This window comes from Aotus nancymaae, unplaced genomic scaffold (assembly GCF_030222135.1).
Source record: "Aotus nancymaae isolate 86718 unplaced genomic scaffold, 86718_ANA_hifiasm-v0.15.2.pri h1tg000081l, whole genome shotgun sequence".
NCBI lineage: Eukaryota > Metazoa > Chordata > Mammalia > Primates > Aotidae > Aotus > Aotus nancymaae.
Window position 1 is genome coordinate 371304 of NW_026988496.1, and position 24623 is coordinate 395926.

The 24623-nt window shown below is 37.8% G+C and overlaps 1 protein-coding gene across 3 annotated transcripts in view; it reads left to right on the forward strand.

The window, feature by feature from the left end:
• Nucleotides 1–24623, forward strand: part of HDAC8 (histone deacetylase 8) — a 249772-nt gene that overhangs the window by 67076 nt on the left and 158073 nt on the right. For all 3 annotated transcript variants that reach the window (XM_064368987.1, XM_012435590.2, XM_012435591.3), the window contains exons 5-7: nt 14141–14253; nt 18281–18358; nt 18962–19070. In XM_064368987.1, the coding sequence (XP_064225057.1) occupies nt 14141–14253; nt 18281–18358; nt 18962–19070 (300 nt within the window). The remainder of the gene's footprint in view (nt 1–14140; nt 14254–18280; nt 18359–18961; nt 19071–24623) is intronic.

Consider the following 24623-nt stretch of genomic DNA (forward strand, 5'->3'; position numbering starts at 1 on the left):
TTGCCAGTGCTTTTGTGTTTTTTCTATTTAACTAGAAAGGTTGAGCCGGCACATTTCCATCAATTATACCTAAGGTGTTATTTTCCTTGTGGAGGAAGAGAGTACATTTAATTCATCTACCCGGTATTGATGTCAAACCATTAAGGTTTTTAAGTTCATTAAATGAGAGTTGAAAATCAAAAGTGATATTCTCAACTAACTAGAATGCTCAGAAAATGGAGTATTCTGGTTAATTGAATTTTCTGGCTTAGTGGACAGTTATACTAGACAGACTTTTTTTGTTCTATCCATGTTCTTTAACTTCTTTTTAAAATGTACCTATACATTTTTGCTTTAGTAAGCACAGTGGACTGAACCTGATTGAATCTTGCTATCACTAAGAGTTATACAGTGTTTCTGTACCCTAGCTTCTATTGGATAAGATCATTGGAGGTGGAGGATAGTGACTAAATCTGGGCTGAACCTGAGGTATACCCTGGGAAATTGCTTTTGGAAACCTGTTTGATTTCTTCTTATTTGCTTCTTTCCCTAAAAACAGAGTACATAAAAGAAAAATTCATAGCCAAGTACAGACTTTGATTTGCTAACCTACATTTTACTGAATAAAAACATATTTTAGGGCAGGAAAATTGGACCTATGTCATCTGAGAAAAATGTTTTAAAGAAGCTTACAGCCAGAAAAACGAGACCTTGCATGTCCAAAGGAAACAAGCAGGGAATTTAGTTCATCATGACCTATCTACTCAATTTATTCCCTAGCTGAATTTATCTCACAGCAATTTTCAGGGACCCACTTACCACTTGGATTTTTCTGTAGTGCAAATGCTAGGTTCTACTTATGAAATATCTAAGATTCTTGGTGGTGAATAGAACTGCTTTATACTTTCTTTCCATCCCTGTACCTTAAATGGTATAATTATTGAAAGGGAAAGATGGCCTATGGGTCCAAAAACTGGCCTTCCAGCACTTTTGACCATGATGGACTTATAGTCAATGTTCTTGATCCATTTTCAGGCAAGTATTACATTGTTTCTACTTCTGCAAACCTTTCATTTGTCTTCAGTAGTGACTGTTTTTAATGCCAAATGGTGTAGAGGGAGTGAGAACTGTGTAGAATTATACTACTGTTGTATTTATTTCCTGGGTAACATTCTTGTTAGTTTGTCACATGATTAATGGATTTGTTTCTATTAACATGTAAGGCCTTCTTGACCTAATCATTTTTCACACATGTTTCTGTGTAAATTCTAAATCCAAAGGTGCTAGGTCAGTAGCTAAATTGAGTTTATAGAAGAAAGGACCACTGCAAAGTCAATTATTCGAATTTGGCACTGGGTCATTTACTTGCATTTGGGATGATTTTGAATACCCATTTATCCCAAATGCAAAAACCTGAAAGCTGAAATGATTAAAGTTTGGTGGACTATTATAGTAGAAATCTGGAGATAAAAATTGCTACTAAAAGGAACTGTGGTTGGTCATCTTAGTAACCAAAAAACTTAATTCCAAACATTCAGGAAATGGCAAAGGAGGTAGAAGCAAACTGAAAAAGTAGTAAAATGGTAAATGGGGAAAGATAAGTAAGGAGATAAGGGAAGACTGTAAAAATTGACAAATTTCAACAACATTACAATATTAAAATAGTGAAAGGAGAGTAGACATAAAGGAGAAGTAGAAGAAATTACAAGGAAAAAAAAGCAATAGATGCAGATAGAAAGATACCAAAACTTTTAGCATAGTGATTAAGCTTATGGGCTGAGGAGCCAGACTGCCTAAATTCAAATTCAAATACCTCCCCATTTCCCCCTCTCCTCTGTCCCTGGCAACCACCATTCCACTCTTTGCTTCTATGAGTTTGACTACTTTAGATTCTTCATATAAGTAGTATCCTGCATTTGTCCTTCTTGTCTGGCTTATTTCAGTTAGCCTAATATCCTCCAGGTTCGCCCATGTTGTCACATGATTTCTTCTTTTTAAAGGTGGAATAATAACCCATTGTATGTGTATACCACATTTTCTTTATTCATTCATTCATCAGTGAACGCTTAGAGATCTACTGTAAAGCATAGCATCTATAGTTAACAATACTGCATTGTATACTTAAAAATTTGCTAAGAGAGGCCGGGCAGGGTGTCTAATACCTGTAATCTCGGCACTGTGGGAGGCTAAAGCAGGCGGATCACTTGAGGTCAGGAGTATGAGACCAGCCTGGCCAATATGGTGAAACCCCATTTCTACTAAAATACAAAACTTAGCCAGATGTGGTGGTGCTTGCCTGTAACCCTAGCTACTCAGGGGGCTGAGGCAGGAGAATCATTTGAACCTGGGAGGTGGAGAAATGGAGGTTGCAGTGAGTTGAGATCACACCACTTGCTCCAGCAACAGAGCAAGACTCTGTCTCAAAAAAAGAAAATTTGATAAGAGGGTAGATCTTATGTTAGCTGTTCTTATTACAATAAATAAATAGGGCAGGAGAAAACTTTTAGAGGCAAGGGATAGTTTTATGGCATAGATTGTGGTGATGGCTTCATGAGTGTATACTTATCTCCAAATTCACCAGGTTGTAGATATTAAATATGTACAACTTTTGGTATGTCAGTCATATGTTTCTTTGTTTTCTTTCTTTCTTTCTTTCTTTTTTATTGTATTTTAGGTTTTGGGGTACATGTGGAGAACATGCAAAATTGTTGCATGGATACACACATGGCAGTGTGATTTGCTGCCTTTCTCCCCTTCACTTATATCTGGCATTTCTCCCCATGCTATCTCTCCCACCTCCCCACCCCCTGCTGTCCCTCCCCTATTTCCCCCCAACAGACCCCAGTGTGTAGTGCTCCCCTCCCTGTGTCCGTGTGTTTTCATTGTTCAACACCTGCCTATGAGTGAGTTTCTTTGTTTTCTATTGCTTTAACTGAATACCTGAGACTGAGTAATTTATAAAAAAATATATATATTTCTTACATTTTGGAGGCTGAGAGGTTCAAAGTTGAGGGGCCACATCTGGTGAGGGCCTTCTTGCTTGTGAGGACTCTCTGCAGAGTCTCAAGGAGCGCAGGGCATCACATGGCAAGGGGCTCACAAGAAGTGGGCAAATTGGCCTTTGTAACAGATCTACTCTTGTGGTAACTAATGCACTACCTCAATAACCCATTAATCCATAAAGAGATTATTTGTGAGGGCAGAACCCTCATGATCCAATCAGCTCCATAAAGGCTTCACCTCTTAATACTGTTACATTGGGGTTTAAGTTTCAACATGAGCTTTGGAGGGGACTAACATTTAAACCATAGCATACCTTAATAAATTGGTTTCAAAAATTCAAATTCAAGCTAAGACACTTCCTACCTGTGTGACCCTGGACAAGTTACTTAATTTCTCTGTGCTTTAGTTTTCTCATTTGTTCAATGGGCATAATAGCAGTACCTACTTCACAGGATTATTGTGAAAATTTATCGAGTTAGCAATATTTAAAACAGTACAGTTCCTGCCACAGGGTAATCACTTATTAGATGTCAGCTATTATTTCTATTATATGCCAAAAACAGAGGAGAGCCAAACTTTACTACCAATGAAAGTAAAAAATTATAAGAGGTATACTAATATGTAAAGAGAAAATAGATGTCTGAGCAAGTCTTAGGTCCAATAAGAAAACATTATTGGAAATCCATAATGCTGACTTCTGATACCAGTACTAGAAAAAAAGATTGTTGCAAAATCTTTGCCAGTAGCAACTGTTGAACAGTGCAGGTATCTGGCTCTGCCTCGGTAAGGTAGCCACCTGCTGTTTTATATAAATTTCTTGATGATGTGATCAAAGCCCCTGACCTTTAATGGACCTAAAACAGCAAATGCACATAAGCAAATACAGTTGACTGAGCCCTGTGCTTTTTCTTAAAGATTGATTTTGTGGTTTATAATTCACCAGGGCATTTAAGAAGCTAGATATATCTGGAAAAACAAAAACAAAACAATTGCCAAACCACAAAGCTGCAGACACATTTCAGAAATCTGCTTTCAGAAATCTGTAAGAAATATGCTTACAGAAGCTGGTCTCTTCCATGAACATGTTTGTATTGATGATGCGAAAGACAAAATGCACCAGACAATTAAGGAAATGATTTTATTCGGGTATTGCAGTAGAGAGAATAGTTATTAAGGAAGACAAGCTCAAAGGAAAGGAAGAATGCCTGGCATTTTATAGAGACAGGTAAACAAGGGAGTCATCTATAAGTCTTTTTGGAGTTGTGAGGAAGGATGGAGATAGGTATTCTTTTAGGATAATGTGTCAGTGTAGGATAGTCACTTGTGGTTAGCCTTTTCCTGGAAAACAAAAGGTTGGGGGGCATTTTTTAACCATTACTGCTTTCTGGGATACACAGGGCTCAGATAAACTTCAGTACTGTCATTTCTTTTGTTTAAAACGCCTATCATTTATCATTGAGCAACTCAGAGGAGAACATAAGGCTCCTAAATGAGGTGAAGCTGAAGTCTAAGAAATAGTCTCTCAAGGACTCTTGTTGGTGTTGTTCCCGTAAAGCCACTTGAACCATCTATTGAGAGGCAGTGGCAAAGGTCAGTTGTTTTAGGGTCCTGGAAATTAGGCATATTAAAAGAGGGATGGCAACAATGAAAAAAGAAATGTTTGGCCAAGTGTGGCGGCTCACACCTATAATCTCAGCATTTTGGGAGGCCGAGGTGGGTGGATTGCTTGAGCTCAGGAGTTCAAGGCCAGCCTGGGCAACATGGCAAAACCTTGTCTCTACAAAAAAATACAAAAAATTATCCGAATGTGGTGGCATGCACCTGTAGTCCCAACTGCTTGGGAGGTTGAGGTGGGAGGATCACTTGAGCCTGGTGGAGGTTACAGTGAACTGAGCTCATGTCACTGCCTTCCAGCCTGGGTAACAGACTGATATCCTATCTCAAAAAAAAAAAGTTAATATAAAAGATTATATTATAGTAAAGAGTCAAGAATTGAACCCTGAACATAACCAGTCCAGTGGATTCCAAGGCATCAATGGAAGAAAACTTTTCCATTTTGCAGCACCACTCATGGAGCTAGGGTGTGGGTGCTTTTGGCAATGTTGCTTGTTCACAGTCTTGGTTACTGCTATGGTTTATATGTGGTTTCCCCCTCCCAAAACTCATGTTGAATTTCATCCCCAATGTTAAGAGGTGGGGCCTAGTGGGAGGTATTTTGGGTCGTGGGGACAGATACCTCATGAATAAATTAATGCACTCTGCAGAAGTTAGTGAGTTTTTATTCTCTCATGGGAATGGATTGGTTCCCACATGAGTGAGTTGTTTAAAAAAAAAAAAAGTCTAGTATCCTGTTTCTCGCTCTTGCTTCCTCTCTCACATGTGATCTCTTTGTACACATCTGTTCCCCTTCCGCTTTCTGCCATGAATGGAAGCAGTATGAGAGAGGCCCTCACCAGATGCAGCTGCCCAATTTTGAACTTTCCAGCCACCAGAATTATAAGCCAAATAAACCTCTTTTCTTTATAAGTTATCCAGCCTCAGGTATTCTGTTATAGCAACACAAAATGGATTAAGATAGTCACCTTTCATGCAAAAGGTATGCATGACTTGAGAATTTCTCACAACTTCAGTCATAGTCTAGGCAGCAGCTTGTTCAAGGAGAATTCTAGTCATGCATGGTCTGCTGCAGTACTGTGTTCTTCTAGGTTGATATTGAGCCATTGGAGTTTAGCTTTCAGGGTTGCCTCGTATTCTGGAAAAGAGGGCAAGCTTGAAGACTTATACATTCTAGGATAAGAGAAAGACAGCTGTGTGCATTGGCTCCATAAAGTCAGCCTTAGTTCCTTAAAAGTGATCATATCTGATTCAATGAATCTGCATCATTCAATGAATGAGCATCATTCACAAATATGACATTCCAGGCAAGGCCTTGATTACATACCAGTGTTTCTAATCATATCCTGGTAAGAAGACATGAGCAGACAGATTTTTATTGAACCAATGCAGATAATTATATTGCTAGGAAAATAAGAAGACTCCATGAGAATTTCCAAATCCTGGAGAACTCAGGAGTATAAGATATCACTTACAAATGTTTCATTTCAGTTTACAAAAGCATGATCTACTAGATAATTATGAATTATAGATAGTATATGAGAGAAGAGAAACGGGAAGTGAGTTTCTTATATATCCAGAAAATAGAATATTAAAGCTTTAGCAATATTCCAAACAAAACCCAAATCATCCCTCCTCAGTCATTCAGGTCTATGTAATTAGTTCTTTTTCCACTCCACCTTGGGTTAGGGCTATCTTATTAACACACCTGCTTCTCAACTAGAGTTCTCAAAATCCTGCCTCAATTCACTAGCGTGGTCTCAAAGTTGTTGAAACCATCTCATAATAAGCCTGTACACAAAAGTACCTGGAGTAGTTCTTTTCCATGGTGCTTTAAGAAAGTCCTTTGTTGAAGATGAAGCCCTCTAGCTTGTAGTCGATTGCAAGTACTTTCAGGGAAGCATTGGGGTAAAACCTAAAAAGCTGTCTACCTGTAGATGATACAAGTGTTAGAATAGCTACGGTTAACTTGTTGCTGATCATTTTCAAAAGGGAAAAAATATGAGAGTTCATTACAAGAGTAATAATGCAACTCACAAAGAGGTGTAGTTTCTGTGGCATGTAAAATGAGATAAAACAATTCAAAAAAATTTTTTGACAAAATAACTATTTTTTAAAAAACTTTTATTTTAGATTTGGGGATACTTGTGAAGGTCTGTTACATAGGTAAACTTGTATCACAGGGGTTTGTCATACAGATTATTTCATCACCCAGGCATTAAGCCCAGTACCCAATAGTTACCTTTTCTGCTCTTTTCTTTCCTCTCACCCTCCACCCTCAGTAGACCCCAGTGTCTGTTGTTTCCTTCTGTGTGTTCATGATTTCTTGTCATTTAGCTCCCACTTATGAGTGAGAACATGTGGTATTTGGTTTTCTATTCCTGCATTAATTCGCTAAGAATAATGGCCTCCAGCTTTATCCATGTTTCTGAAAAAGACATGAGCTTATTCTTTTTTATGGCTGCATAGTATTCCATGGTGTATATGTACCATATTTTCTGTATCCAATCTGTCATTGATGGGCATTTAGGTTGATTCCATGTCTTTGCTATTGTGAATAATGCCACAGTGAACAGTCACGTGCATGTGTCTTTATGGTAGAATGATTTATATTCCTCTTGGTATATACACAGTAGTGGGATTGCTCGGTCAAGTGGTAGTTCTACTTTTAACTCTTTGAGAAATCACCAGACTGCTTTCCTCAGTGGTTGAACTGATTTACACTCCCATCAACAGGGTGTAAGTGTTTTGTTTTTCTCTGCAACCTCACCAGCATCTGTTATTTTTTTGACTTTTTAATAGTAGCCACTCTGACTGGCTTGAGATGGTATCTCACTGTGGCTTTGATTTGCATTTCTCTAATGATCAGTGAGATAGAGCTTTTTTTCCTATGTTTGTTGGCCACATGTATGCCATCTTTTGAAAAGTCCCTTGCCTACTTTTTAATGGGGATTTTGTTTTTCTCTTGTAAATTTAAGTTCCTTAAAGATGGTGGATATTAGACCTTTGTTAGATGCATACTTTGCAAATATTTTCTCCCATTCTCTAAGTTGTCTGTTACTCCATTGATAGTTTATTTCACTGTGCAGAAGTTCTGAAGTTTAATTAGATCCCATTTGTCAATTTTTGTTCTTGTTGAAATTGCATTTGTTGTCTTTGTCATGAAATCTTTGCCCATTCCTATGTTCAGAATGGTATTACCTGGGTTGTCTTCCAGGATTTTTATAGTTTTGGGTTTTACATTTAAGTCTTTCATCCATCTTGAGTTGATTTTTGTATATGGTATAAGAAAGGGGTCTAGCTTCAATCTTCTACATATGGCTAGCCAGTTGTCCCAGCACCATTTATTGAATAGGGAGTCTTTCCCCCATTGCTTGCTTTTGTCAGCTTTGTCAAAGATCAGATGGTCATAGGTGTGCAGCCTTATTTCTGGGCTCTCTATTCTGTTCCATTGGTCTATGTATCTGTTTTTGTACCAGTACCATGCTGTTTTGGTTACTGTTGCCCTGTAGTGTATTTCCAAGTTTGGTAACATGTTGCCTCCAGCTTTGTTCTTTTTGCTTACGATTGTCTTGGCTATTTGTGCTCTTTTTTGGTTCCATATGAATTTTAAAATAGTTTTTTTCTGGTTCTGTGAAGAATGTCATATGTAGTTTGATAGGTATAGCATTGGATCTGTAAGTTGCTTTGAGCAGTATGGCCATTTTAATTATATTGATTCTTCCTATCCATGAGCATAAGATGTTTTTCTATTTGTTTGTGTCTTCTCTGTGATTTATTTGAGCAATGTTTTGTAATTCTCATTGTAGAGATCTTTCACCTCCCTGATGAGCTGTATTCCTAGGTATTGTGTGTGTGTGCGTGTGGCAGTTTTGAATGGAAATTCATTCATGACTTGTTTCTTGGGTTGACTGTTGTTAATAGGTAGGAATGCTAGTGACTTTTATACATTAATTTTGTATCCTGAAAATTTTCTGAAGTTGTTTATCGGCTCAAGGAGCTTTTGGGCTGAGACTATGAGGTTTTCTAGATATAGAATCATGTCATCTGCAGAGATAGTTTGACTTTCTCTCTTCGTATTTGGATGTCCATTATTTCTTTCTCTTACCTGATTGCTGTGGCTAGGACTTCCAATACTACGTTGAATAGGAATCCTGAGAGTGGGCATCTTTGTCTTGTCCATGTTTTCAAGGGGAATACTTCCAGCTTTTGCCCATTCAGTATGATGTGGACTGTGGGTTTGTCATAGATGGCTGTTATTATTTTGAGATATGTTCCTTCGATACCTAGTTTATTGAGAGTTTCTAACGTGAAGCAGTGTTGAATTTTATTGAAAGCCTTTTCTACATGTTGAAATGATTATGTAATTTTTGTCTTTAGTTCTGTTTATATGATGAATCACATTTATTGATTTGCATATATTGAACCAGCCTTGCATCCCAGAGATGAAGCCTACTTGATCATGGTAGATTAGCATTTTGATATGCTACTGGATTCAGTTTGCAAATATTTTTGCATTAATATTCACCAAGGAAATTGGCTTGACATTGTCTTTTTTGTTGTGTCTCTGCCAGGTGTTGGTATCAGGATGATGCTGGCCTCATAGAATGAGTTGAGGAGGAGTCCCTCCTCCTAAATTTTTTGGAATAGTTTCAGTAGGAATACTACCAGCTTTTCTTTATACATCTGGTAGAATTGGCTGTGGATCTATCAAGTGGCAGGTTTTTTTGGTTGGGAAGGCTATTTATTACTGATTCAATTTTGGAACTCATTATTGGTCTGTTTAGGGAATCAGTTTCTTCCTGGTTAGGTTTTAGTAGGGTGTATATGTCCAGGGATTTATCCATCTCTTCTGGGTTTTCTAGTTTGTATGCATAGAGTGTTCGTAGTAGTTTCTGATGGTTATTTTTGTTTCTATGGGGCCAGTGGTAACATTTCCTTCATCATTTCTAATTGTGTTTATTTGAATCTTTTAGTCTAACTAGTGGCCTATCTTATTAATTTTTTCAAAAAGCCAACTTTTGGATCCATTGATCTTTTGAATGGCTTTTCATGTCTCAGTTTCCTTCAGTTTAGCTCTGATTTTGGTTATTTCTTATCTTCTGCTAGCCTTGGGGTTGATTTGTTCTTGCTTCTCTAATTCAGTTGTAATGTTAAGTTATAAATTTGAGATCTGTCTACCTTTTTGATGTGGGCATTTAGTACTAGGAATTTCCCTCTTAACACTGCTTTAGCTGTTTCACAGAGATTCTGGTGTATTGTATCTGTTTTCTTATTCATTCCAAAGAACTTCTTGATTTCTGCCTTAATTTTATTATTTACCCAAAAGTTATTCAGGAGCATGTTGTTTAGTTTCCATGTAATTACATGGCTTTGAGTGATTTTCTTGGTCTTGACTTCTATTTTTACTGTGCTGTGTTCTAAGCATGTATTTGGTGGTATGATTTTGGTTATTTTGCATTTGCTAAGGATTGCTTTATGTCCAATTATATGGTTGATTTTAGAGTATGTGCTACGTGGCAATGAGAAGAGTGTATATTCTGTTGTTTTGGGGTGGAAAGTTTTGTAGAGGTCTATCAGATCCAGACAAAATACCTATATACATAATGATTAACCCTTGTCTCAGTGCATCTGTGTTCTTCTAAAGGAATACCTGAGGCTGGATAATTTACAAAGAAAAGAGGTATTTGGCTTACCACTCTGCAGTCTGTACAAGAAGCATGGTGCCAGTATCTACTTCTGGTGAGGGCTTTAGGCTGCTTCCACTTATGACAGAAGGTAAAAGCAAGCCACATGTGCAAATCACTGAGAGAGGAAGCAAGAGAGAGGGGGAAGGTACCAGGCTCTCAAGGGAACTCTCTTGGAGTAACTAATAGAGTGAGAACTCACTCATTATTGTGAGATTACAACCAAGCCTTTTGTAAGGGATCCACCCCCATGACCCAACACTTCCCACTAGGCCCCTACCTCCAACACTGGGGATCAAATTTCAGCATGAGGTTTGGAAGGCCAAATATCCAAACTATTAAAATCCTATTTTCAAAGAAGGGAAAGTATTACATCTAATTTATAAAAGTTCATGAACATCATCTTTATAGAGAAAAGAGACACATATATAACATATCATAATCTTGACATAATATATCATGAATATACCAAGCATATAGTTTTAATAAACCCAGAATATATCAAGAACATCAAGAGATTCAGTAATCTGGAATAGTTCTTAAACATGTGTATATTAACAGAATTTCATAGGTAAATGATGTGAATCCCCAGTTCAAAACTAATGACTAGGAAAATGCTAGATTCAAAACAAAGAAGCAAAGTGGAAACCAAGTTAACACTTTAAAAAACTGAAATTATTACCGAAAATACTATATGATAGTTATCTAATATCTAGCAAAGCAGCATAAGGATTTTGACATATCTTAGCCATTGACAGCACTAATGAATCTGTAGTAATGTTCCATACAGTTTACAATTTCTAAAATGTTTATGCTAATAACATTTTACCTATACCAATTTAATCTAGAAAAAGCAGAGCATCTCTTCTGATTTGACAACTCTTCCCATGCAACTCCTCAATAGTAATATATTGAATAAATCTAATTATTTCTAGCACTTCTCTTTCAACAAGGTCAAAGAACAAATTTTTTTTTTTTTTTTTTTTTGCCATTGTAACAGTGAGGAAACCAAATTCTAGCTTTGCATCAGAATATTTGATCCTAAAGTTCTTTTTGTAAATATTACAAATAATATCATCAAACCTTAGCCAGCCACCTCAACAAATAAAATTCCCTTTCTGTGATCCCTCTACAACTTTCTATATCTATATACATCCTTTATAACAACTTATTTAATTAGCAAAAAATGACTTGTTAGTTAACAGACCCAAGTATACATAACTTCTCTGTAGCATGTAGAAATAAGAAGCAAAAGCTTACAAAATTATATCTAGTAATTAATGTTTCAGCATCCTCTTACTTAGAAATGGTCTAGGTATGTAATAAATATTTATTAATTGATTTAATTTAGTATCAGCCCAAAGTTTTTAGTTACCTAAAGATTGTGTATATTATCTTCAAACTGATATATTACAAAACATAATTACTGTTGAAATAAAGTTTGTCAGAATAATGACTCAACTTGGTTAAACTAATTTAAATTTTTATAATCATAAACACTTAGGAGAATTAATGTTAGCTCATTCAATCAGTAAACCTGACTATGTTTAGGAAGAATATTCTCAAGTAGAATAAAAATCTACCTATATATCATGCCCAATACTGATAAATCAGAAAAGATATGGCTGGTTTTAGTAAGCCAAAATTACTAAATTAGTCTCATTTGCCCAAGATTTACCTAAATTATGTGAGCTTGAATTCTTAAAATATTTGAGTTTGTTTTATAGGAATACTTTTTTAGCATATTGAAAATCTCGAAAGTTCAATTTCCTTATTTTCTGGGGATTTTAGGAATATTCTATTTATCTAAATGCTTATTATTTCTACAAGCCAATGAGAATAGAACTCCTTTAATTAAAGAGATTTTATCATCTAATTTAGTAGTACTATCCAGAAGTAGAAAAATATTACAAATTCACACAATGAGACATAAAGACCTTTCTGAATGATAGACATAATCATCATCATCATCATCATCATCATTATTATTTAGTCTGTTGCCATGAGGAGGATGTTCATTAGTAAGGAACATCTTAAAGAAAAGGAAGGGAGTCACGAGTTTAATGGAAGCAGGTAAATAAGGGAGTCATCTACCAGTCTTATGGGTGTCCTGAGGAAGAATGGGGATGAGTCTTTCCTGCAGTCCTTTGCAGTTCTCCATTTCTCATGACACTAAAGGGTGTAGGGTTTCTTAACCATCATTGCTTTCCAAAAGTACAGGGCTCAAGTAAATTTCAATATTGTCAATGAGAAGAGTCTACTTTGTCAATTTTGTCTATAGCTTTTCTCTGTATTCTCTTTTATCTGCCATATTATTTCTGGTTGCCTTTTTTGTTTCAATGGTTGGTTTTTTGTGTTTTGGTTTTTTATGCTTATGCTTTATATCACCAATTTAATTGTAAGTTCTGTGAGGAAAGGAAGTATGTCTTGTATTGATTTGTATTCTTCCTCCCCACCTCCCTCCTCTTTTTGCCTAGCACTTAGTGTTCTGTCCCATCTACCTAAAGTTATTGATGTTCAGCAGGATGTGCTAAGGCAGTAAACTTATAAAATATAAGCTTTTCATAATTGGAAAATAGCATTCACATCCAAGAACTTTAAAAATCACATATTTAATTCTTATTTAAAGAGAATTCATAGATGGAGAAATATTTTTCTCTAATTGGTTTCTACGTGGTTGCATATCTAGGGCTAAGCTATTCTTTGGTTAGATGATTGCCGAGTTCACCATCATGAAGCAAAGTCAATGTCCAAAGATATTTTTACCAGCTTCTTGCTTGCCAGTGTACCTGTCTTACTGACTCAGCCTGTGAACCAGGGCACTATTTAGAATATGAAATGTTATTGTGGAAGAAATTTCATGAAGAAGTTTATACATTGTGTAGGCACTACAAAGAACTTTACAGTCTCATAGTAGCAAAGATGCCATTTTAACTATTGCTTATGCCTAGGCAATCTCAAGGAGAACTCAGAAAAAAAAATGGGCTGGGTATTTGATGTCTCTGTGGAAGCAAAATAAATGAAGCATTTAGGATGAGGCCTTAAAAATAACTCATAATACACTCTTGATGATAAAGAATGTTCTACATCTAATCAGCAAGGCTTAATGGAAGCGTAGTAAAAGAGTGGGTTAACCTTGACAAGGGATTAAAGTGACGCAGTATCACTGATAGCACATAAGTTAAAGGACACCAGTGAAGTCAATGAAGACAATTTTAGTGAAGAAAACAAAATAACTTTAGAAAACACTGCTTCACTCTTCATTGTAATAATTGCATTTACAGGCAGGCAACCACATTATCCAGCCCAGGAGATTATGCATTTGTATGTTCTACACTCAGCTTTTATAAGCAACAATGCCAAGACTAACTTTTTTTAAATTCTAAGTTATGTCATATTATCAGTACAGAGAATCCAATCTCTAACATCTTCTACATCTGGCTGAGCAAGATTGTCCTTAAGGCCCCTTCTAGATTCTAGCTTTCTTAAAATCCTGTAAGTGATTACCAGTGTTCCTCATGATGACGCCAGGGTACTACAAATTTTTGAAATGATTCCTAAATCCAGGGAAAGGTGATTCTCTCTTGTTCAGTATAGTTATAATATTCTTATGCTTTGAAAATCTGGGATCCTGAATGGAAAATATTACCAGTTTACCTGAATATTTACTTTATTGAAACACTTCATTCCCTGACCATTCTGAGTCATTTACTTATAATCTTTGTAGGTGGATTTTTGTTTTTCTTAAAAGAAGGGGGAGCTTTAGGGGCCTGGATCTTAAGGGTTAGATCCTTGGCTGTTAAGACTCCCTTGGATTGCTTTTTGACTGTTGGCTGTAGCAACTTGTTTTCTTACAGAGATGAAGCATCTGGTTTTTGTTATCTCAATGATGCTGTCCTGGGAATATTACGATTGCGACGGAAATTTGAGCGTATTCTCTACGTGGATTTGGATCTGCACCATGGAGATGGTAAGCTCTTTGGTTTCAAATATGCTTTGCTGCTAGGACAGCAGGTTTTTATCTGTTATCTGCTTCTAGGCAACTGGTAAAAGGAGAAATGTCTGCTGTAATTGAAATTTTCCTAATTGAAAATTTAAAGTAGGTCATGTAGTGATTCCTCTAACTGATGCAGTTGCTGCTTTGCTACCTAAACCAGACTCCTGTAGTTTTCTCTCCTCTCTCCTCCTGTAGCAAACCTACAGAACTAATAGAGAATGTTAAGAAGTGAAACTCTTACCTAGTGTTTACTCCAGTGCTCAGTAACCTCCCTCAGGCCATTTCCATTGGTTCTAAGGGAATCTATAGTTAGAGATGACAGTCTTGTCTCTTTTATTGATGCTATTCTCAAGATAGAGTGGGTATATGGGCTAATATTCTGAATTTTTCACCATTAGGCTGCCAACTCGTGTAGTGATCAGAATCTGTGTCATTTTCTTTGGATTGCTAAAATATTTAGTTCCACACAAGCAGGACATCTTCCCTAACGTTTAATAGCAGAATCTCTTAACAGTTTGCCTTAACCTATTAATTCTCTCTTAGAAGACTCCACCGACAGGACTTATCTGACCCTCCTATGTATTTTCCATCTAGAATGTAGAGTTCCAATGACAGTTGCCACATTCTGTTTCTTTAAGAAATACTGTCTGGGACACGTAGTATTTTCATTTATTTAAGAACACTTATCTCGTAAATTCTTAAAAATACTCCTCCCCCATATCAGTGATTGCTATTTCCCCATTTCCAGGGTTTTTTTTTTTTTTTTTTTTTTTTGAGACAAACTAACATAATCAAGGCATAGGGAGGAAAAGAATATTATATGTCTGAAGTTAGGATCAGCTCTGCTACCAAAACAGAGAAAGAAGGATGAAATTGTGGAGGGAACCTTTGCAGGGAGTTTCATCTGCATGGATGCTACCATGGGACAATGACAGAAAATTAAAGGTAACAGAGAGAAGAGAGGTTAAAACCACCAATATACTACTTTGAGAACCATTTTCACTGAATATCTGAATACTCAACCAGTGCAAAACATAGCCTTGCTCAAAAGCCTTCAGAGACACCTTATTGCTTATAACAAGGGGTAGCGTTTGACCTATGTCTTATTTTTATATGGCCAGTAAGCCAAGAATGGTCAATAATAGGTTTTCCAGCCAAGTGCAGTAGTTCACACCTGTGATCCCAACATTTTGAGGCTGAAGTGGGAGGACTGTTTGAAACCATGAGTTTGAGACCAGCCTGGGCAACAAAGCGAAACCCCCATCTCAAAAAAAAAAAAAATAGCTGGGTATGGTGTTGTGTGCTTGTAGTCCTAGCTTCTCAGGAAGCTAAGGCAGGAGGATCGCTTGAGCCCAGGAAGTCGAGGCTGCAGTGAATTATGATCGTGCCACTGTACTCCAGCTTTGGCAACAGAGCAAAGCACTGTCTCTTAAAAAAATTTTAAAAATGGTTTTTCCATTTTTAAAGGGTTGTAAAAGAGAAAATATTTTTAAAAATATGTCTGTCTGTGTGTGTATATGTGTGTGCGTGTGCAATAGAGACCTTGAGTAATTTGCAAAGCCAAAAATGTTTACTATTTAGCCAGTTAGTTTGTTGACCCCTGGCCTAGAGCAATGGTTCTCAGACTTAAAAGTGCATCAGGATGACCTGGGGAAGTTTGTTTTAAAATGCACACTGCTGGGCCATATTCACCAGATATTCGGATTTAGTAGGTCTGACATGGAACCAAAGAAATTATGTTTTATCACCTCAGTTGTTCTGCAGGCCACACTTTGAAAAACAGTGGTCTTCAAGGTAAAGTTCACATTCTTTTACCCAGTCTTTCAAGGCCTACCTTGAATAGGCCTCACTTCATCTTTCCACCCTTATCTCTCATTACTTGCTGTCCGGGCTACACTACTCAATGAGCATGTCTAATTATTCATGACATGTCTCACTGTTCCTAGACATGTCTCACTATTTCTACCTCCCTGGCTTTGCCTCCTTTTTTCCTAATTTAGTTTTGTTTCACCTGTCCCAAGTTCTACCCATCTGTTCAAGTTCCAACAGTAGCAGACTTCCCCTGACCACTCCAACTCAAGTGTTTTCTCCCTCCTCTCAAGTCCTGTATTGTTCATATCACCAACTTGATACTTCATTACATATTGCCTTGTATTTTTAATTAATTTTTTAAATGTGTCTGTGTCTTCTCTTCCCATAGAAACTAAATTCCTTCAGAGCAGAGATCAAGTTGTTTACTTCTTCTTGTTTTATACAATGCGTTGAACCAACAGTACTATGCATAAATAGTGGCTCATTAAAATATTTGATGAATGAATGATTACGAAATTCAAACTATTAGTATCAGAGTTTAAGAATAGAATCAACTCTGTAGAACTATATAAGAATGAACCAAGACTGTCACCTGAAACTGTTCTTTCCATTTGTAATGTTATTTCTACACCCTTCAGAGTTTCCTGTTTTAGCCAACTTTTATGGTGTGTTTCATTTCAGTTTATTTCCCCTCTTCAGCACCTCCCTTCCAGTGACCTCTGCCCCACCCCCAAACTCTAATGCATTTGGTTTATTTTAAATCTCCCATGATTACATAACTAGCATCCTGTGGTGGCTTCACTAGCCACCCCTACCCCATCCTTCCCTTCTTTCATCTACCTAACCACTCTCCTCTTTCCCACCAAGTCCATAGCTTCCTCCTATCTGTCTACATGTCCTTTTTAAGTATGATTTTATAACTGTGCCTAGTGGTATTTCCCATGAGAAGAAATACAAATGACCACTAAACTTATGAAAAGGTGCTCAACATTCTAATACTCAAAGAAAGACAAATTAGAGCAAGACCATTCTTTCTGCCTAAGATTAAAGAAAGTAACAATAGTTTGGGAACTCTCATACATGATTGGTCAAAGTATAAATTGGTACAACATTTCTGGATGGATCAATAACCAGGAATTTCATGAATTATCCTTGTTTAAGACTTCATTTCTAAGTTGAAATGCTATTTTCATTTATTTTGTTTGTTTTATTTTGTTTACTTCATGCTTTTTGCCTAGAGCCTTTAACTGGTTTTAACTGCCTCCCTAGGGCAAAACATAATGCTTGGGAAATTCAAACATACCTGTAATATACAAATAGAGTTAATTTTTTTTAAGTTGCTGTTGGCCTTTAATGAAGACTGGAAACATTAAGTAAATACAGAGAAAATTTCTTTGTTTGAAGTAAGAAAGAGGACAGTACCTGAATTTGCTAATAGTCCTCCTGTTTTACAGATTGATGATCTGAATATAGTGTGACTATATGTGACTCTGAGAGGAAAGAGGTAGAGGCGGGCAGTGTGTTTACCTGTATAAGCGGAGGCTTGTGAGGCTTACTTGAAATCCCAGCTTTTCTCTCCCAGGCCTCTAATCATTTACTAACTCAGTTAAAATGGAGAACAGACCCCTTTCTTGAAAAGTTTTCCCCCCATCTTTCTTCAGGCTTTAAAACACTATTATAACGCTGCTATTAGAAGACAAGGTCATAGCTGTTTTTAGCCAAAAAGGGTTATCACATTGTACATCTTTGGAAAAAAAATCCCAAGACTTTAACTATAACCACTTAAACAAAACAGAACATAGAACTTGTAAGATGGTGCCAGTTTCCCATATTCAGTTCTGTTGATAATGCGTCAATTCCAGGCTCTCGCCCTTCCCTTCCTTTTAGAACAGGTTGTCAAAGAAAGCCCAGATATCCCATTGCTTGGAAAGGGGAAGTCTAGTTATAGTTTCCCATGGGTTTGAAAAGTAACCCCCAAACTTCACTTGGGGCCAAAGTTCTACCTCATCTTGTAATTACAAGGTTAGGGACCAGAGGTTCATATTACTTTTATTCCTCAGCTTGTTAGTTTTATTATTTATGCCTTCTCATCTCCCCTCCTTCTCACAGCTACCTTCTAGATTTTCAGATGTTGAAAATAGGAATGCCATATGTGAAATGATTCTTTTGATGTTTCTTTATCTGGTAGGTGTAGAAGATGCCTTCAGTTTCACCTCCAAAGTCATGACCGTGTCCTTGCACAAATTCTCCCCGGGATTTTTCCCAGGCAAGTGATCATAAACTCAATATTACATTTGATGACTAAATACTGAAATTCTTCTATACATTTCTTATACTTGGATAGTTCCATGCTGTTAATACCTTATTGCTTAAATAATACCTATTCTATGCAAAATTTTAACACAATTCACCTCAGGTGACAATAACACGAAAAATGACAATAAAGTTGTTTCTTTTTCCAGGTGATTTTTATGGACTGTCAATAGATCACTTATGCTTACCATACTACTAGATACCCCATGCAGCTCCTAACGTCCTAAATAATTACAATGATAAATTGATATTATGTCAACCTAAAAAGCATGAAGCCAAGCAAAGGAGTTAATCTCTTATATTTTCATTTGATCCAGTAAGATGAAAACTAAAGTTTTTCAGTTTCCTTATGGTTTACCTGCTTCTCCAAGATTGTTTACAATAGTTACTTCTTTATGTTATTTTTCTTAATTTCTTTCCCTAGAAACTATCACTAATTTGGGATTGTTCTCCTAACTGACCTTTTCAGTCTTCTGAATTCCTAACAGGAAATCCTTTAAGTTTTCCAGGTTCTCATGTTCTTAATAACTGATCATAGTGCTCTTCTCTTTTATAGGAACAGGTGATGTGTCTGATGTTGGCCTGGGGAAGGGACGGTACTACAGTGTAAATGTGCCCATTCAGGATGGCATACAAGATGAAAAATATTACCAGATCTGTGAAAGGTATGGCAGTAACACTGAGCTAATAATAAGTGGATTGTAGTTCTGTAGGATGAAATGGCCCCCATCTCACAATGTAAACAAGAACAATGTAAAAAAGAAAACAACCATATACCTATAAAGCTTTTGTATACTGGTCAGTATGCTTATTTGATCAGTAGCTATCTCCTGTATGAGAGAGCCAAGCAGTTGGACCAGAGCCATGCTCCAGGTTGGATCTTACCCACTACTCAATATGATTAAGGCCTTCCCAAGAACAGAGCTTTTAGGCTATCCTGAAGATTCCTTTGTTTGCTACTTTCTTAGCTAAAGAAACCTGCATGTATATTATTTCATTAACCTGGCAGGGTTCATTTCAGTTGTCCGGGTTCATTATGAGAACCTGTGCTTTCTTCTAATGGTGTAAATATTAGACAATTGACTATTATTATTTTTCATGCATTCTTACGTTCTGTCCCCTGTGTTAAAATTGGAGTCAGATACCTGTTCTTTCTACACTATGGCTAAGGATTAAATTACAGACAATCATAGGCAGACAGATTGGTGCCAATATGTGGACCACTGGAGTTGAAAAACCCTATGGAATGGGGATGGGGGGTTGTGCTAAACTCATATTCATAAAAATTGAGATTGGTCAGGCACAATTGGTGGCAGAGAAAGCAAATCTGACTAGAAGTCAGCCAGTCAACATTACTGAAGGTAAGTAATGGGGATGGAGGTACTCTTGATCTCTCCCCAGCTCAGCTCATATGTCTCCCAACCTCTGGTGAAGGTTCTTCCCAAAGGAGCCTGCCTGCACTGGCCATCATAACTGGCAGTTGTATAAACAAAGTGGTACTCTTAAAAAATAAAAACTTTATGCTTCAAAAGTGCCTCTTAGCTCAAGAGATTTGGTGAGCCAAGTCATCATTCAGTCATTCAGCAGCATTAGCCTCTTCATAATTTTAATCATGTCTCCTGGCTACCTCTTTGTATTATCAAAATGAAAAAAACTTTTTTTTTTTGGAGCCTGCCACTGATGGTTTAATTGCCTTTCTTTGTTCCCCTTAAGCTCTCTGCTGTCCTTGAGATGTGCAGATCAGAGCTGCTTATGTAACTTTACCAATAAAGATATCCTGCAGTTCTATGTAAAAGGAGAATTATTTTGTTTTTCTTTTAATCCCCTTCTTAGCAGTGCCTGATTTTGTTGCCCTTTTTTTTTGCCGTAACAGGAAACTAAGTTGTTCTCTTCAGTGCACTATCCATAGTGTTTCCTAGAGCCCTTTGCTGGGTCTTAATTGAAAGGTCAGCACTCATCATCCTGCAAGCATAGTTTGTAATATCTAGTGCTCCCTAAATGGATCACCTTACATGTGCTCCTATTGAAGCTTATCTGCTAATCATAAAACCTCCTGAGATCTTCCTTTATCTCCCATTAACTTGGTATTTCACTGCCTGGGAAAGCTGAGTATATCTGCAGACTTGAGGATTTCCCGGTGCCTACCCCCAAGGAAGTCTACTATTTATCCTTCTTCAGTCAGAAAAAATATCTGTTTCTACCCTATATTTTCTTTTTTTTTTCTGTAGACCAGTTTCTACTACATGATAAAAAAAAATTTTAAAATATTTTAAATCCCATGGTAATTCATGTTTTAAAATAGCCTTGATATCAAACTTAATCAGAAGCATTTTTAAAGTAAGTTTAGCCCCAAGGAAAAGATCTGTAAGAGATTACACGTGATTTCCCTTTACAAAAACCATGATGCCACCCACAACTCAATAGATTGATGACTTTTGTGTACAGGAGGCTACGATTTATTAAAGATTCTTCCAGCTTGCCTACTAAAGAACCAGACACTCATCAGTTTATAGTTTCCAGGACTCCTTTACCTGTGGAGCCACCTTGGCAATGCAAGCCACACAGTGATCATTGAGAATAACAGGTTCCAGGTTTTCATTAGAAGTATAATAATATTTTTCCTTTGTTTTCCTTCAGAAGTCAAGTCTGGTCAGGGAATTATATGAAGTCACCTCTGATTCCAAGGGTGCCAAGAAGGCTTCCTGGTCCAAACATCTCTCCCATCTGTTGGATTAATACCTGAAATTCCTTTAACAGGAAACATACTTTTATTCTACAATTAGAAATAGTCCTTAAAATGAAATTTTGGCACAACCTCTCATCCTTGCCTCTGCTCTACCATATAAGTATAGTTTCACAGCATCTTTTTTTTGGGAGGTGTGGACAGTGTGTTCCTCTGTTGCCCAGGCTGGAGAACAATGGCATGATCATGCATGCTCATTACAGCCTTGAACTCCTCGGTTCAAGTGATCCTCTTGCCTCAGCTCCCCCAAGTAGCTGGGATGAACAGGCATGCAATACCACATCTGGCTAATTTTTAAAAAAAATTTAGTAGAGATGAGGTATAGCTTCACAGTACCATTTTTGACAGTGAATTGTAGTTCCGTAGGATGAAATGGCCCCCATCTCACAATGTAAACAAGAACAATGTACATCTCACAATGTAAATGAGAATGTGGTCAGGGCATGAGCTCACTGAGGAGCAGGAATTGCATAGTGGAGCAGTAGAGGGAAAGAGGTACCAAAAACCACAACGATCTTTGCCGAAAGTTTTGCACAGAGCCAGTCCTGGTAACTAGATCACTCTGTCCCAGGTATTATGCTTTTGAATACCTCTGGTATGTGGCTTGGAAACAGTCTGTTACACATTTGCCACTATTACCTCTGACCCTTCTGCCTGCCTCAAAAGATATATTACACAGAGAACAGATCCAAGATGGCCAAATAGGAACAGCTCTGGAGTGCAGTTCCCAGAGAGAATGCAGAGGGTGAGTGATCACCGCATTTCCAAATGAGTTTTTACTGCCCACAGACCAGGAGATTCCCAGGCAGAAGAGCACCATGAGTCTCCAGCACGGCTGTTTCAGCCGGTGCAGCAGGACTACTCACAAAAACTCACACGAATCTGGGTGGCCGTTTCAACTGGTGCCTGGAATGCCCGGGAGACAGAGTCACCCATTCCACTGAAAAAAAGAGGGCTAAAATAGGGAGCCAGGTGATTTGGCTTGGCAGGTCCCACCCCTCCAAAGACCAGCAATCTGAAACGCTCTGGATTGAGAGTTTCACAGCAAGCACAGCTGGACCCAGGATGGTCTAGCTCTGTCAGGAGAAGGGCGTCTGCCATTACAGAGGCAGTCTGCCATTACAGAGGCAATCCGCCATTACCGAGACAGTCTGTCATTACTGAGGCAGACCACCATTACCAAGGGAGTTCTAACTATACCTCTATAAACAAAACCACAAGGAAGTTCACACAGCAGCTGAGCAGAGCCCACCACAGCTCAGCAACACCTCTGCTGGCAGACTGTGACTAGGCTACCTTCTCGCTGGACAGGGCATGTCTGAAAAAAAGGCAACACCACATCAGGAACTTATAAATAAAGCCCCACCTTCCCAGGACAGAGCACCAGGGAAAAAAAGCGGTTATGAGTTCTGCTGCAGCAGACTTAAACATACCTACCCAGTGGCTCTGAATGGAACAATGGAGCTCACAGCTCAGCACTTGAGCTCCTATAAGGGACAGACTGTCTCCTCAAGCAGCTCCCTGGCCCTGTATATCCAAAGAGACACCTCATAAAGGAGAGCTCAAGCTGATATCTGGCAGGTATCCTTCCGGGACAAAGATAGAAGAAACTGGTAGCAACCCTTACTGTTCTGCAGCTGCCGCAGGTGATCCCTAGGCAACCAGGAACTGGAGTGCACCTCCAGCAGTCCTACAGCAGAGGGGCCTGACTGTTAGAAGGAAAACTAAAAAACAGAAATAACTTCATCATCTACAAAAAGAACATCCACTCGGAGACCCCATCCAAAAGTCACCAACTACAAAGACCACAGGTAGATAAATCCACAAAGATGGGAAGAAACCAGTGCAGAAAGGATGAAAACACCCAAAACCAGAACGGCTCTCCTCCTCCAAGGGATCACAACTCCTCACCAGCAAGGGAACAAGGCTGGAGAATGAGTCTGATGAATTCACTGAAACAGGCTTCAGAAAGTGGGCAATAACAAACTTCTCTGAGCTAAAAGAACATGTTCTAACCCAATGCAAAGAAACTAAGAACCTTGAAAAAAGGTTTGACAAAATGCTAACAAGAATAAACAGCTTAGAGAAGAATATAAATGAACTGATGGAGCTGAAAAACAAAAAGAGAACTTGGCAAAGCATACACAAGTTTCAGTAGCTGAATCGACCAAGAAGAAGAAAGGATATCAGAGATTGAAGATCAACTCAATGAAATCAAATGAAAAGGCAAGATTAGAAAAAAAGAATAAAAAGAAATGAACAAAGCCTCCAAGAATTATGGGATTATGTGAAAAGACCTAATCTATGTTTGATAGGTGTACCTGAATGTGACGGAGAGAATGAATCCAAGCTGGAAAACACTCTTCAGGATATTATCCAGGAGAACTTCCCCAACCTAGCAAGCCAGGCCACCATTCAAGTCCAGGAAATACAGAGAACACCACAAAGATATTCCCCAAGAAGAGCAACCCCAAGGCACATAATCATCAGATTCACCAGGGTTGAAATAAAGGAAAAAATGCTAAGGGCAGCCAGAGAGAAAGGTCAGGTTACCCACAAAGGGAAGCCCATCAGACGCACAGTGTATCTCTCTGCAGAAACCCTGCAAGCCAGAAGAGAGTGGGGGCCAATACTCAACATCCTTAAAGAAAAGAACTTTCAACCTAGAATTTCATATCCAGCCAAACTAAGCTTCATAAGCAAAGGAGAAATAAAATCCTTTACAAACAAGCAATTGCTCAGAGATTTCATCACCACCAGGTCTGCCTGACAAGAGCTCCTGAAAGAAGCACTAAACATAGACAGGAACAACCAGTACCAGCAACTCCAAAAACATACCAAATGGTAAAGAGCATGTACACAATGAAGAAACTGTGTCAACTAATGGGCAAAACAGCCAGCTAGCATCAAAATTGCAAGATCAAATTCACACATAACAGTATTAACCTTAAATGTAAATGAGCTAGATGCCCCAATCAAAACACACACTGGCAAATTGGATAAAAAGTCAAAACCCATCAGTGTGCCGTATCCAGGGAACCCATCTCACATGCAAGGATACACAAAGGCTCAAAATAAAGGGATGGAGGAAGATTTACCAAGCAAATGGAGAGCAAAAAAAAGCAGGAGTTGCAATCCTCATCTCTGATTAAATAGACTTTAAACCAACAAAGATCAAAAGAGACAAGGACATTATATAATGGGAAAATGATCAATGCAACAAGAAGAGCTAACTATCCTAAATATATATGCACCCAATACAGGAGCACCCAGATACATAAAGCAAGTTCTTAATGACCTACAAAGAGATTTAGACTCCCCCACAATAATAGTGGGAGACTTTGACACTCCACTGTCAATATTAGACAGATCAATGAGACAGAAAATTAACAAGGATATCCAGGACCTGAACTCAAGCCCGGACCAAGCAAACCTAATAGACATTTACAGAACTCTCCACTCCAAATCTATAGAA